At 38.6% G+C, this 16,443-nt stretch overlaps 1 protein-coding gene and 1 non-coding gene across 4 annotated transcripts in view; one reads left to right on the top strand and one right to left on the bottom strand.

Moving 5' to 3' along the window:
* Positions 1-16,443, bottom strand: part of SPPL2A (signal peptide peptidase like 2A) — a 57,832-nt gene that overhangs the window by 8,529 nt on the left and 32,860 nt on the right. For 2 of the 3 annotated variants that reach the window (XM_032297478.1, XM_032297476.1), the window contains exons 9-15: positions 16,097-16,178; positions 14,723-14,797; positions 10,388-10,444; positions 10,140-10,193; positions 9,354-9,456; positions 6,205-6,282; positions 4,330-4,490 (exon numbers count right to left, since the gene is read on the bottom strand). In XM_032297478.1, coding sequence (XP_032153369.1) covers positions 4,330-4,490; positions 6,205-6,282; positions 9,354-9,456; positions 10,140-10,193; positions 10,388-10,444; positions 14,723-14,797; positions 16,097-16,178 — 610 coding nt within the window. The remainder of the gene's footprint in view (positions 1-4,329; positions 4,491-6,204; positions 6,283-9,353; positions 9,457-10,139; positions 10,194-10,387; positions 10,445-14,722; positions 14,798-16,096; positions 16,179-16,443) is intronic. The other variant, XM_032297477.1, reaches the window with a different exon arrangement.
* On the top strand, positions 571-677 carry LOC116564626. Its single transcript, XR_004275002.1, has one exon. It is a non-coding gene; the product is annotated as a U6 spliceosomal RNA (small nuclear RNA).

The following is a 16,443-nucleotide window of genomic DNA, read 5'->3' as shown; positions in this document are numbered from 1 at the left end:
AGCTGGGACTACAGGCACACGCCACCACGCCCAGCTAATTTTTGTATTTTTAGTAGAGACGGGGTTTCACCATGTTGACCAGGATGGTCTCGATCTCTTGACCTCGTGATCCACCCGCCTCGGCCTCCCAAAGTGCTGGGATTACAGGCTTGAGCCACCGCACCCGGCCCTTCTTTTTATATTTTTTAAAAATATTTTTCAAATTTCCTATTAGCTTGCTTATTTATTTATTTATTTTTGAGACAGAGTCTTGCTCTATCACCCAGGCGGGAGTGCAATGGCTCGATCTCAGCTCACTACAACCTCCACCTCCTGGGTTCAAGTGCTTCTTCCGCCTCAGCGTCCCGAGTAGCTGAGATTACAGGCATGCGCCACCATGCACAACTAACTTTTGTATTTTTAGTAGAGATGAGGTTTTGCCATGTTGGACAGGCTGATCTCAAACTCCTGACCTCAGGTGATCCACCTGCCTCGGCCTCCCGAGTGCTGGAATTACAGGCATGAGCCACTGTACCCAGCCTATAAGCATATATTTTTAATTTAAAAAAAAAAAAAAAAAAAGCTGTATTAGTGCTCACTTCAGCAGCACATATACTAAAATTAGAACGATACAGAGAAGATTAGCATGGCCCCTGTGCAAGGATGACACACAAATTCGTGAAGCATTCCATTAAAAATAAATAAATAAATAAATAAAAGCTGTATTAAAGGGAAAGAAATTTTTTATAAGTAAAAATAAATGCTGACAATGAAAATAACAAGAACATAAATAATTCTGTAAGACAGCACATGTGCTCTCACAATCCTAAATTTCAACTCTAAACAAAGATTTAATGTCAAACTTGTAACAAAATTTCCTGATGTTGCTTGTCCCCTTTGTCCTGATACACATTTAATCTGATAAGTACCCCTAATAGTAGAAATCTCTTGCTCACAGGCCTGTCCTGAGTCTTTTCTTCTGCTTCTACATTCTCACTCTATTCTGCATGCTAATGACATTCCTGAGTATCTACTTATTTCTAGCCAGGTCTGTCTCCTGTACATCAGACCCATTTATTCAACTGCCTATAATTTCTCTCTGTGTGGTGATGTAATAGGTACTTTTGAAATGTTCAAGGCTGAATTCATCATCATCTTCCTTAACCATTTTGCCTTTCCTTTATCTCAAAGAACAGTATCACCATCCCCCAACTCAGTTTCCCAATCTAGAAGCCTTGGACTCTACCCATACTGAATCCATCATCAGACCCTATAAATTATGCCTCTAAATTTATCTTAAGTTTGTCCACATCTTTCCATCTCACTACTTTGCTAATTTAGGCTTCTATCACTTCTTTTTTTTCCTTTTCCTTATCTTTTTTTTTTTTTGAGACAGGGTCTCACTCGCTTTGTTGCCCAGGCTGAGTGCAATGGTGGTATCATGGCCCACTGAAGCCCCTATTTCCTGGGCTCAGGCAATCTTCCCATCTCAGGCTCCTGAATAGCTAGGACCAAAGGCATGTGCCACCACATCCAGCGAATTTTTTCTTTTTTGTAGAGATGGGGTCTCCCATGTTGCCCAGGCTGGTCTCAAACTCCTGGGGTCAAGTAATATTCCTGGCTCGGCCTCCCAAAGTGCTGCAATTCTCGGTGTAAACAACCATGCCTGGCCTTCTATCACTTCTTACTGCAATAATTGTCTACAGTTTTGCTCCCTTCATTTTCTAGATTTCTTAAAAGCTTAAGTAGTCTCCAATGTTTAGTATAGAATCCAAACTCTTTAATGTGGCTTATAAGATGCTACAAGGCCCTTACTCTTGCTTTCTTCTCCAGTTTTCATTTCCTGTAGCTCCCCTAACCCTTACTCAACATTATAGCCATCCTAACCTTCACCAAGATTCTAGAATGTGCCATATTCTTTTTCCTCTGAGCCTCTGAAGACATGGTTCCTTCAACATGGAACACACAGCCCAGTCTTAAAGTCTTGACATAAACTTAATATTCTTTTTTTTTTTTCTTGAGATGGAGTCTCACTCTGTCACTCAGGCTGGAGTGCAATGGTGCCATCTCGGTTCACTGCAACCTCTGCCTCCTGGGTTCAAGCAATTCTCCTGCCTCAGCCTCCCGAATAGCTGGGATTACAGGTATGTGCCACTGCACCCCGCTAATTTTTGTATTTTTAGTAGAGATGGGGTTTAACCATCTTGGCCAGGCTGGTCTTGAACTCCTGACCTTGTAATTCACCTGCCTCGGCCTCCCAAAGTGCTGGGATTACAGACATGAGCCACCGTGCCCAGCATAAACTTAACATTCTTTAGAAAGTCTTCTCCAAATCACCTAGGACCCTGCCCTGAAACCAAGAGCGCTGGATGTCCCATCTATAGTTTTCATGGCACCTGCTGTAACTAATACGTTTATCACATTTTATTGTTAGTGACTCTATCTCTGTTCCCCACTTGACTGTAACTTTCAAGAGGTCATGAAAATAGGCCTCTAACTTGATCATCTTGTATCACCAATACTGAAAATATAACAATATCCTCTAACAGAATCACTCATAAACATTTGCTAAATGAAGAAATATAAACCCATTAAAAAATGATGCAGAGTGCTTTTTGAAATGTGATTTTCAGAGGTTATTAGCATAGTATGTATCATAGGATACACTTTTATTTTTAAAAATCTATAAAAATAAAAAACTTATGTGAGTGTCATCGTCATGGAAAAGTTAAAAGTTACCTTACCAGTTTAGTCAAGGGCCTTAGGATCATAAACTAATTCTACATATAATAGTATAAGATGAGGCTGGGCGTGGTGGCTCACGCCTGTAATCCAAGCACTTTGGAGGCCAAGGCGGGCGGATCACCTGAGGTCAGGAGTTCAAGACCAGCCTGACCAACATGGTAAAACCCTGTTTTTATTTAAAAAAAAAAAAAAAATAGTATAAGATGAGACAACAGCTTTGTGAGGTAGGCAAGACAGGTATTACTAGTTTAACCAAATCTTGAAGAAATTTTAAGATTTCCCCAAAACCATTCTAAACCAGTGCTTTTTCAAATCAAAGTAGTCTGTCACTTAATGTGTTAACCACTTCTCATTAAGTAACACTATAAATGACAGGAAAGACCAAGCACAAGATGAACATGAACTTTGAACTGTTTATCTACTATCAGAATTGCAGCCACCCACCCAAAGTGTCTTTTTGTTCACATGACCACTGACACAGAATCATGAGAGTACATGGAGGAGGGTAGTAGTTATAAGAGCGCAAAGCAAAGGTAACTGCCTCATAAAGTGCCTTCATGAAGGGGTCAGTGCCATGGCCCTGACCTCAATAGGCTAGGGTTTCCCAACTCTTCTTAATTTCAATGCAAACAGACTTTACTGGAATACCAAGAACAGTTAGGAAAAAAAAAAAGAAAAAGGTTTAACTTCAACAAAGAAACCACTCAAACAAAAGAGACTCTGGTGTCAAGTTTTTTAGAAGCTGAAGAGTATACTTTCCTGGGTTCAAGCAATTCTCCTCCCTCGGCCTCCCAAGTAGCTGGGATTACAGGCATGCGCCACCATGCCTAGCTAATTTTGTATTTTTAGTAGATATGGGGTTTCTCCATTTTGGTCAGGCTGGTCTCGAACTCCTGATTTCAGGTGATCCACCCGCCCTGGCCTCCCAAAATTCTGGGATTACAGGCATGAGCCACCATACCTGGCAGAAGAGTACATCTTTTAACTGTAAAACTTTAGGACTCTTACTATAAATAGCTAATGACAGTCTCAAAATTAAGTACTTACTTTATTTATTTATTTTGAAACAGAGTCTCGCTCTGTTGCCAGGTGCCAGGCTGGAGTGCAATGGCGTGATCTTGGCTTACTGCAACCTCCAGGTCCCAGGTACAAGCAATTCTCCTGCCTCAGCATCCTGAGTAGCTGGGACTACAGGTGAGGGACAGCTAATTTTTATATTTTTTAGTAGAGATGGGGCACCATGTTGGCCAGGATGGTCTCAATCTCTTGACCTCGTGATTCGCCTACCTCGGCCTCCCAAAGTGCTGGGATTACAGGCGTGAACCACCATGCCCAGCTTGCGTAGGATGCTATTTTGTTTTCCCTGATGCCCTCTGCTGTTTTGTTTTTTGTTTTTTTTTTAGTTTTGTCTTGAATCACCAGGCTTTTGGCATTAGATTGCAGGGGAGGTGACAAATGATGACGCAGCAGGTGGACAATGAGTAAGGGGGTATTACAGTACTTTTTGGTACATAAAAGCTTTGCTATATATAGTCTGTTCCAACCCAAAATCAGTCAGTAAATTAAGTCATAAGATAACTTGGTAACCAAAGTATAGGCACATACCTGATAGTTGTTACCTTTCCAGAACTTTTTCATTTCCTTACGTCTCCAGGCAACAACTGAGGCAGTAATAAGAGTGCAAGGTACTAAATAGAGGAGAGCAGGTTGCCCCTTCTTCATCAGCACCAGAACAACAAATGTAAGTATCATGCCAATAGCATAGGCTGCAAGAAGAATATCAAGCTGTCAGTCATTTCTACATGTTACCAAAGGTGGGTTTTTTCCTCCCTCATTTAAGTGTTGATTTTCAAATATTTCTGAGGACATTTTTGCTCTATGACTTCTTGTAATTTCATCATTTTCCTAGATAGGATTAGGAGAGACCTTCTAGGGAGCTTTTGGACAAATTTGGAAACTGGTTAGCATTTCAATTATTGTTAACCTAAACATGAATCATTGATAAAGATAATAATTCATGAGAGTTTCAATTATCTGTTGCTGTTAAAGATGTTAAATGGTTTCATATTTTAGATAACTGAATCTGTACCAACAGGTACTGAAGTTTATTTTAAAAAATCTTCCTAACACTGATTACATACTTTCTAAGCTTTGATAATAAGCACATACTTTTGAACCTTTCTTAATGACTCAGGGTTTTATTAGGAACACAGGATCTCAGAATATTGCCTTTATAAACAATTTAGTATAGTTCCTAATTTTAAAGATGAGGCAATGGAGTATCAGGGAGTTTAAGTGATTGTCCAAAGGTACACAGGAAAATTAATGAACTCTCTTATAGTCTGCCTTTGGATACTAATATGTTAAAGTCCTGGAGAGTACCATACTGAGAGGCCTCCAACTGCTTTTTTTGAGACAGAACCTTGCTCAGTTGCCCAGGCTGGAGGGCAGTGATGCAATCTTGTCTCACTGAAACCTCCGCTTCTTGAGTTCAAGCAATTTTTTCCTACCTCAGCCTTCTGAGTGGCTGCGACTATAGGTGTGCGCCACCATGCCCAGCTATTATTTGTATTTTTAGTAGAGATGAGATTTCACCATGTTGGCCAGGCTGGTCTCAAACTCCTTACCTCAAGTGATCCACCCATCTCGGCCTCTCAAAGTGCTGGGATTATAGGCATGAGCCACCGCGTCTGGCCAGCCACTGTGCCTGGCAGAGACTGCCTTTTAAATTTCTTTATACTTTTTTCTTTTCTTCATCTTCTCCCTCACTTTTTTCTGTTCTTTTCTCTCTCTCTCTTTCTTTTTTTTTTTTTTAGATAGGGACTCAGTCTTTCACCCAGGCTATAGTGAAATGGTACGATCATGGCTTACTGCAGCCTTGACCTCCTGAGCTTAAGCGTTTCTCCATCTCAGCCTCCTGAGTAGCTGGGACCACAGGCACAACCACCATACCCAGCTATTTTTAATTTTTTTTTCTTTTGAGTCAGGGTCTCAATCTGTCACCCAGGCTGGAGTGCAGTGGTGCAATCTTGGCTCACTGCAACCTCTGCCTCCTGGGTTCAGGCAATGCTCCTGCCTCATCCTCCCGAGTAGCTGGGACTACAGGCACGTGACACCATGCCCAGCTAATTGTTTTCTGTATTTTTAGTAGAGAAGGGATTTCACCACGTTGGCCAGGATGGTATCAATCTCTTGCCCTTGTGATCTGCCTGGCTTGGCCTCCCAAAGTGCTGGGATTACAGGCATGAGTCATTGCGCCCCACCTTAAAATATTTTTTACAGAGATGGGGCCTTACTATGTTGCCCAGGCTGGTATTGAACTCCTGGGCTCAGGCAATCTGCTCGCCTTGGCCCCCAAAGTGCTAGAACTACAGGGGTGAACCACCATGCCCAAACTATACTCCTTCATTTTTAGACCTCTGTCTTTTCCTCCAGATAATACAATTCAACATTTAATACAAAGAAAAAACAAAAATTTACCAACTGTAGAGGAAACATAGTATATATAAGAAGAACCAGTCTGAACATCAAATCTTCTACAGTACGCAATCAATAGGCCTTAAAAAAAAAAACAACTCCATATTATTTTCTTAAAACAACAGCAATGCAAATTCAACTGTTAACTATAGTAACAGTAAATGTTGCATTGAATCTTCATTGTTGCATTATGAAAACATTCAAGTACCTCAAATTCTGGACAAAGTTTTACATGCTGATTTTTAAAATGCTTAATAACATATTTTAAACATCTCCTCAAGCTATTAAATAATTTTTAACTGTCATTTTTATTAGCTGATCAATATTCCATGTCATGAAGAAAACTTTTAAAATTTATAATTAAAAAATGTATTGAACAGAAAAATAGGTTTACAGTAAACTAAAATCTTCTGCACAGCCAAGGAAACAGTCAACAAAGTCAGCACCTATGAAATGGGAGAAAATATTTGCAAACTATATATCTGATAAGGGGTTAATATCTAAAATATATTAATATAAGAAACTTAACTCAATAATAAGTAAACAACCCAATTAGAAAATGGGCAAATAATTTGAATAGCCAGTTCTCAATAGAAGACACACAAACAGCCAACAGATATATGAAAAAATTGCTCAAGCCGGGCGCGGTGGTTCACGCCTGTAATCCCAGCACTTTGGGAGGCCGAGGCAGGTGGATCACGAGGTCAAGAGATCGAGACCATCCTGGTCAACATGGTGAAACCCCGTCTCTACTAAAAATACAAAAAAAATAATTAGCTGGGCATGGTGGCGCGTGCCTGTAATCCCAGCTACTCAGGAGGCTGAGGCAGGAGAATTGCCTGAACCCAGGAGGCGGAGGTTGCAGTGAGCCGAGATCGTGCCATTGCACTCCAGCCTGGGTAACAAGAGTGAAACTCGGTCTCAAAAAAAAAAAACTTTTTGATAATAGGAAAAAAAAAATATATAAGGTGGTATCATCAGAAAAATATAATTCATATTTTTCTGATGATACCACCTTACATATTTTAGAATGCCTATTATCAAAAAGATTAAAAGTAAGTCTTAGAGGGGAAGTAACAAAAAGGGAACCCTTGTACATTGTTGATAGGAATGTAAATTAGTGTAGCCATTATAAAAACCAGTATGGTGGTTCTTCAGAAAATTAAAATTAGAACCACCGTATGATCTAGTAATCCCACTACTGAGTATATATCCAAAGGAAGTGAAATCAGTATGTCAAAGAGACATCTGCATTCCTATCTTCACTGCAGCATTATTCGCAATAGCTAAGATATGGAAGCAAACTATGTGCCCATCAACAGATGAATGAATAAAGAAAATATGGTATATACACAGACTGGAAAACTATTAAGTCTTTTTCTTTTTTTTTGAGATGGAGTCTCGTTCTGTCACCCAGGCTGGAGTGCAGTGGTGTGATCTCAGTTCACTGTAACCTCTGTCTCCTGGGTTTATGTGGTTCTCCTGCCTCAGCCTCCCGAGTAGCTGGGAATACAGGCACGTGCCACCATGCCTGACTAATTTTTGTATTTTTAGTAGAGATGGGGTTTCACCATGTTGGCCAGACTGGTTTTGAAGTCCTGGCCTCAACTGATCCGCTCACCTCAGCCTCCCAAAGGGCTGGGATTACAGGCGTGAGCTACCACGCTAGGCTCACGCTTTCATTTGTAAACGTGCAATTATGTAGAAAGAACTCATTTAATACCTATTTCTTGTAAGAAATTTGTTCAACCATTTCTTCTTCCCAAATTAGAAATCTCACCTTGTATTTATTTATCATTTTATAAAAACAGAAAGAATGACAGTTAACCACTTAAAAAATTATAAAACAATTTTATTATCTTTATTAGTTATTTGAATTAATTAGTTTTGGTCTCTAAAAAATTAATAAATTAAGTTCCTTGTTTCTTCTTTTTTCTTTTTCTACCATTATCTTGATCTTGAAGTTCCTTATTGTTTCTGCTGTTTAATCACATATCCATATTTTTTTTTAATTATACTTTTTTCCTCCCTAAATTCAAATTTAGCTTTTAGGATTAAGTCACGTATTGTCAGCACCTCTGCTCTTTGGGGAAATATTTTTGTTTTAGACCTTTGACATTTACTTCAATAATGTAATATTTAAATACTATTTTTACCAGTTTTATGCCAAGCTCTATATAGAAGATCTTTTATAGCACTTGGTGTGGAAATGGTAAAATCAGGTAAAAGTTTAATGATATTCAAAGAAGTGTAAGGTTACTCAATAGAATGTTTTCCTTATTTTACCAATTATCTGAATGGAGATTCACTGAGCTAAGAGAGCTGCTATACTGGACTTTGCCATGTCAACTTGCAAGGCAACACTGGTAACTTCTCCCTCTCTACCTGGTTTTACTACGTAAATAGAAGGGCTTTTTCAGAAGCACCGGTACTCCTCGCCCGTCCACCACAGGCAGTTAATACATAGGAGACTGTAAGAAAAATGAAGAAGGAAAAACTCAGCTGATAGAGGAGTATTATTAATTACTTCTAAACTAAATTATCACTGGGGTTGGATTAAATTTATTTCACAGGCAGTGCCATGAGAAAAATAAGGCAGAACTACACTGACCGCCAGAGCAGACATGCTAAGAGAAGGTGATCAATTCCACTATAAACTGTGTCTTTCTGTATCATGCAGTCCTACAAGCTGGTGTTCTTCCATGTTTCTCCTCTTGATCGTGGCCTTGCCTAATACTCTTAAACTACTTTTTCTAAAACATAACTGTTATCTTAAAATATAAGTAATATAAGATAAGTAAATATAAGATAATTAAAATATAAGATAAGTAAAATATGTTTGGCATTATTATATTCATTATTATATTCAACTTATAAAAAGGGTCACAAATATACTTCTTGAAGAAGGTTAAACTGATCCTAGTTACTTCCTCTAATTAACTTTGAGCCATACGAGCTATTACATTACTTTGGTTCTTACCACTTGGGCTTTATCTTCTACCCCTCAATAAGCTTTTTTGTTATGACAATCCCAGCTCTAGTGACAGCCAGAAATAGTTAAATCAGAATAGGTAACTTTTACAGATCCCATACACATGATGATTTAAGATCATCAGTCTATTTTTTTTACTGAAATTCTTACAATTGCTTACCTGGTACAATAATGTCTCCAAAACCCAATATTGAAACAGGCATGAGGCATACACTCATTACTGAGAAATAGGTCAGCTTTGGTACTCTGATGACTACTGGCAACTGTTCAAAAACAAAACAAAATAAAACAAAAAAGAGGCCACCAATGAACCTCTTAGCAATCTTTACCCATATTTTTTATTCATTTATTTTTTGGAGACAGAGTCTCACTCTGTCAACCAGGTGGAGTGCAGTGGTAAGATCTCAGCTCACTGCAAATGCAACCTCTGCCTCCCGGATTCAAACGATTCTCCTGCCTCAGCCTCCCAAGTAGCTGGGATTACAGGCATGAGCCACCATGCCCAGCTAATTTTTAGAGACAGGGTTTCACCATGTTGGCCAGGCTGGTCTCGAACTCCTGACCTCAGTCAATTCGCCTGCTTTGGCCTCCCAAAGTGCTGGGATTACAGGCGTGCGCCACCATGCCTGGCCACCCATATCTTCTAGAAAGGGAATGATTAACATTAGAATAATTCTTTTGACAATTTAAAGGAACTTGAAATACTCTGTTTCTATTTCCAAAAGAAATAGTTTTGAAAAAATAAAGCCCAACACACATGTAGGATTAACAGCATTAATCAACTATCCCCACATTTAGCCTTTTTTTTTCTCTTTATCAAGAATAGAACTCAGGCCTTGAAACAGATTTTTTTTTGGCAACCTGGATTTTTTTCCCCCAAAGAAGAGTCTTGTCTCAGAGGGTATGATTTAAAGTCCAATGAACATATCTGAAATACAATCCTTACTTTCTCATGGGGAGCTGAGGGTTGACCAGTGGCTTCCACCAAGTTTCCATCATTCTAGGATGAAACCCAAGTCAATAGGTATTTAATAATTTAGAATAACTAAGAAAAGAGCTATATTTTCTGAGAAATAAGTTTTACAATACCTTCACATGCACTACGTGACCAATGAATTACACAGGAAGGCAAACTATTAACTGGATACACATACATACACTTGGACAGCCATTTCTATTTAATTGCCATCCTACCTTTTCATTATTTCCAAAAGGTCCAGCTGCAAGTTCAACCATGATGCTCTCACCATTCTAAAATTGAGAAGGAGGAGAAAGGAAGTTGTCTAATCATTTAAAGAGAACAATCTGCCACTATTCAAGTATCATTTAGCCCCATGGCATATGGCCTACTGTACACTGACTGAAAATGGGCTACAGACTGCCTTTTTCCTAAAAGTTTCTGCAGATAGCAAAAACTGAAGTCATCTAAAATAAAGTTCATCGAGCACAGTTGTTCCACTTTATCAGAGTTTAACAAGTCTCAGAAACTGGCAAATGAATCATGTAAAAATAATTCAAGTGAACCTTCAGTTCTGATTTGTACTCACATGTTAAATATCTGACATTTGTAATGGGATATAAATTTTAGGTTCAGTACTTTTAGTTACATTATGTCATATACTATATGCTCTTAGTGGTTTTCAGCAATGTCAGTGAAGAAGGTCATATTAAAATCTTTTATATTTAGCTTTGTAAAAAATATTGGTAACTTTATTTGAATAAATATACATCTGACCTTCTGGCTACTCACCACAATAACAAAACAATAAAAGCAAACTTGAAAAGACCCAGCCCTATAGAACCTGAGAACCTTCTCTAGCCTAAATTTTATCCAATTTCAGCCCTGCCTGCTTTCTTATGATCCAATCAAAACATTAACCTTAGCTAAATTTCCCTCCCTTGTGTCTGGATAAAGACTTTTCATGTGGGCTGTGTGAGGGGTTCATTTAAAAAAATTTTCCTGATAGCCAAGTCTGTTGTGGAGAGGGAAAACACTGTAGGGCAGCAAGCTAAGACTGCATAAACCACTCATTTTATGTTTCATATTATGATAAACCTATCAGCAAAACAGGTACAGGGAAGATAAACAAATCCTAATTTCAACAAAATTTGATTGACTATAATATTTTCCATGTGGGTGGGGTGCACAGAATAAACCACTTGAGTGTTTTTAAAACGACCTCATTGATTGCTGAGCTGAGTAGAAAGGAGGACAAAAATCTCTAGCTGCAGAAATCTTTTGCTCGTGTTAAGCTTTGGGTTATAGAAGGGTTAAGCCAAAGGAGTTTAGAAAAATAAACATACTAAGTAGAATTCTTTAAAGCAGATTCCCAGGTTGTGATAACATTTCCAGATAAAGAGTTAATTTTGGTTCACTTTCTAATTGTTACTTAAAACATTTAACTGAAGACCATCGTTGACATTCTCCCATACATTTAAAGGTACCTGAATAACTACTATTTGTAAGACACAATACTGAGCACAGTGGTGAATGGAAAAAAATAAGACAGTCTCTTATTGCTGTACTCTTAGGGCGACCTGCCTTGCCAACTCACTAGAAGGCAACAAATACGTGGGTCAAGAAGATGTTTACAATATGCAATATTTTGTCAAATTTACAGTGAAAACCAGGAAAATCAGCAATATCTGATTTTGAGTTGCCTACTAAAGTAAGGTCTGCTGCCTTAATAAAAACAAAATCAAACTGAGAAGAAGATATTAAAGTAAATCTACTGTAGTGAACTCCAAAGAGCACTTAGCTTTTTTCACCATTTCAGGTTGCTAGAAATCATGTTCCTAGTCAGTAGGAACTGAGACAGAAATAATTTCCTAAGATGAAAAATTTCTTAAGCACAAAAGAAAGAGGGCTATAAGACACCTTTATTATTATCCCACCTTTAGAATTCTGAAACATTCTATGTATAAGGGAATGCAAATGGTTTGCTGGCAGATATGTTTATCTACAAAGTGAGAGTAGTGTCAGAATGGAAAAGTTATTGTTTAGTTAAAAAAAATAGCTTAGTTACAGTTTACAGCTATATCTACTGTGTAATATACGTGTCATATGTTATGGACTATCTGTTCATTTATGGAAATGGCTTTGTAGAAGGAACATTTCACTTTTGTTATAAGATCTTTGACAGGATATCCTACAAAAACACATTTTTGAATCAAGTTAAAAATGCCCTAATAAATTAACAATTTTATTTTATTTTTTGAGACAGAGTCTTACTCTGTTGCCTGGCCTGGAGTGTAGTGGTGTAATCTTGGCTCACTGTAACCTCCACCTCCAGGGTTCGAGTGATCCTCCTATCTCAGTCTCCCAAGTAGCTAGGTCTACAGGTACACATCACCACACTTGGCTAATTATTATTTTTTATTTATTTTATTTTATTTTTCGAGATGGAGTCTTGCTCTGTCACTCAAGCTGAAGTGCAGCGGCACAATCTTGGCTCACTGCAACCTCTGCCTCCCGAGTTCAAGTGATTCTCCTCCCTCAGCCCCCACAGGTAGCTGGGATTACAGGTGCCCGCCACTGCACACGGCTAATATTTGTCTTTTTAGTGGAGACGGGGTTTCACCATCTTGGCTAGGCTGGTCTCAAACTCCTGACCTCAAGGGACCCATCTGCCTTGACCTCCCAAAGTGCTGGGATTACGGGCATGAGCCACTGTGCCTGGTCTCTAAATTATTGTATTTTTAGTATAGACAGAGTTTCACCATGTTGGCCAGGTTGGTCTCAAATCCTTGACCTCAAGTATCTGCCAGCCTGCACTCCCAAAGTGCTGGGATTACAGGTGTGAGCCACCACGCCTGGCCAAATTGACAAGTTTAGTTATAACCCATAATACTAGTTCTATGAGTTATTTTTTTAGGTTACTATTGTTCAGTGAAGTCAATGAATCAAATGGCTCATCATTAAGTGACAGAAAGGTGCTAGTAAAATTGTTTGGTTATGACAGGCATGGTGGTTCACACTTGTAAATCCTAGCACTTTGGGTGGCTGAGGCAGAAGGATCTCTTGAACTCAAGAGTTTGAGATCAGTCTGGGCAATATAGTAAACTCCATCTCGACAAAAAATACAAAAATTGGCTGGGTGTGGTGGTATGCCCCTGTAGTATCAGCTATTTGGGAGGCTGAGGTGGGAGGATCACCTGGGCCTGAGGAAGTTAAGCCTGCAGTAAGTGGTGATTGAGCCACTGCACTCCAGCTTGGGTGGCAGGTCAAGACCCTGAATCAAAGAAGAAAAAAAAGGTTTGGTTGGTTAGCTGTATTTTGGGGCAGTTGATTATATTTGTTACCTACTATAATTTTAGCTCCCCAACAGAGCACAGTTTGTCTTTATGCCATTATAGCAAATATCAGAAGTGTAGATTTTTACAGTGATTTCATAGGTGGTAGGTTTAATGAATGGGTAAAGAAGACATGAGGCCAGGCGTCACGGCTTATGCCTATAATCCCAATACTTTGGGAAGCCAAGGTGGGAGGACTGCTTGAGCCCAGGAGTTTGAGGCTGCAGTGAATCAGGATTGTGCCATTACACTTCAGCCTCAAGACTCACCCTTAAAAAAAAGAAGAAGGAATGACAAGTAAAGTAGAGAATATCAAATACTTAAACACTTGAGAGTGACAAAGGATAAAATAGTTACAAAGAAAGACTCAAAATGGGAGAAAGTGGGGGAATTAAGCAATAGTTAATAATATTATATTCATGAGACAGGAAAAAGATCAAGGTAGAAAAACTGGACAAATAATTAAGGACCACCATACTCACCCAACACCTCTTCTCATTTTACTTAAGAACTAGTGGCAGACCTGGGAATATATTATTAGGAGCTGCCAGTTGCTGATTCTAACTTCATGGAAAAAGCCAGTCTGAGAGAATGAACAAAAGGACAGAAGCAAAAAAGGGAGAGTATGTGGCCCTGGGTCTAGTTTCTCTTGATGCCAGCCCATGCTGGCCTACAAACACAGTCTAGATAAATGGGACTTTTTGGGTACAGAAGGTTTAGGTTGGGTTCTGTTAGTTGGAACCAAAAGAATTCCACTGAAGTGGGTGAGAGGATGAACGGCTAGCAATACTCCCTCATACAATGGATTAGTAAATGGAAGCAGAAAGGGCTAAGTAAACTTGCCTATGGCTGCAGGGTTGCAAAGCTACATTCTAGGCCTTCCGATTTCTAGGGTGCTGCTCTTTCTTAGACTCAAACTAAGGCTTCAGAAATGATATTTTACTTTTTTTTACTGTCTATATTGCATACAGTAAACATTTAGCTCATAAGAAAAATTACTTTAAAAAGGGAAGAAAATTACAGACATTCTCATATTTGTACCAGTCAAAAGACCTTTTAAAAATCTAACAAAATGATTAAAGGCTTGAAAATTAAAAGGCCAATTTCAATGACAATTCTCTTAAGAGAATTAGAACTCAGTGGTAAACATCTGCAAAATCAATAATCTAGGAGCAGACTTAAGATTCTTACTTTTTTTAAAATTTTTCTTCATGAATTTCAAAAATATGGTCATACCTTTGTGATGAATGGTGTTATAAAAACAAAAAATACATCATAGAGAAGGAGAAGGCCTAGAAGTATCACACATGACTGTTGAAGAAAGAAACAAAATTAAAGGTCAATCTTCCTATATGTAAATTAAGACATTAAATTATTTTTCAAGTGCAAATAAACATATGAATGTACATTTGAATATAATTTTTAAAAAGACATCTTATGGTTAATACTATGTGTACTTTTATTCTATATATTAAAACCCTTATCTTCTTTATCTTGTTTTTTTTAATTTTTTTATTTTTTATTTTTATTTTTATTGCATTTTAGGTTTTGGGGTCTTTATCTTGTTTTTTAAAAAAATCACTGAACCAAAGAAATGCACTAGGCTAGGTGCAGTGGCTCACACGTATAATCCCAGCACTTTGGGAGGCCAAGGCAGGCAGATCAAGAGGTCAAGAGATCGAGACCATCCTGGCCAACACGGTGAAACCCCGTATCTACTAAAAATACAAAAAAATTAGCTGGGCATGGTGGCGTGCCCCTGTAGTCCCAGCTACTCGGGAGGCTGAGGCAGGAGAATTGCTTGAACCCGGGAGGTGGAGGTTGCCAGTGAGCCAAGGTCGCACCACTGCACTCCAGCCTGGTGCCTGGTGACGGAATGAGACTCTGTCTCAAAAAAAAAAAGAAATGTGCTTCCCTGATATTAAGTCGTGTTAACGATTTTATGAATGTGGCAGACAGTATGCGTGATTAAAAATATTTTAGGCATGGTGCAGTGGCTCATGCCTGCAATCCCAGCACTTTGGGAGGCCAAGTCAGGAGGATACTTGCGGCTAGCAGTTTGAGAACAGCAGCATAGCAACACCTCCATCTCTATAAAAACAAACAAAAACATTTAGCTAAAATAATGTGTACACATGGATAAGAGTTGGGAATAATAGGCACTGGATACTCGGCATGATTGTAGGGTTAGAAAGTGTAAGGAATGAGAAATTGCTCGATGGGGACAACACACATTCGTCGAGTGATGGCTATACTATAATCCCACATTTCACCACTACCCAATATATCCATGTAATAAAACTACACTTGAACCCCTTACATTTATACAAGTAAAAGAAAGGAAAAAAAAACTATAATCATTTAGCCAACAAATCAGTGGTTGTCTGGGCCTGGGAGTTAGGACTGATTGCAAAGGCCACGGTAGAGCTTTTGGAAGAGATGAGAAATGTTCTACAACTTCACTAGCATAGTGGTTACAAAGGTAAGTTTGTAAAATTTCCATAAACAGTACACTGAAAATTGGTGCATTTAAATGTATGTAAATTATGGTTAATAAAGTTGTCTTTTAAAAATTTATTTTAACTAGCAAAGTAGTATCGTATACATTACCTTGAAGTTGGGTAACTTCAGTGTTTTAATTAAATTCAGACAGAAAGCAATCCCCAAGATATCCTGTAAAATCCAAGCCCACCTAAAAATCAAAAGATATTACTCTATTGCTTTACCAATTTTTAGATGAAGCTTTTCAAAAGACATAGATCACTGAGGTAATATTGTTTAATTGCTATGATTTCACTATTCCATATATATTTTTTGAGACAGCATCTCACTCTGTCACCCAGGCTGGAGTATAGTGGTGCGATCTCAGCTCACTGCAATGTCTGCCTCCTGGGTACACGCAATTTTTGTGCCTCAGCCTCTGGAGTAGCTGGGACTACAGGCATGTGCCATCATGC

The sequence above is a fragment of the Sapajus apella genome, unplaced genomic scaffold (genome assembly GCF_009761245.1).
Source record: "Sapajus apella isolate SASKATOON/1434 unplaced genomic scaffold, GSC_monkey_1.0 scaffold37, whole genome shotgun sequence".
In the NCBI taxonomy this organism is placed as follows: Eukaryota; Metazoa; Chordata; class Mammalia; order Primates; family Cebidae; genus Sapajus; species Sapajus apella.
This window is presented reverse-complemented; position numbering and strand designations above follow the sequence as displayed.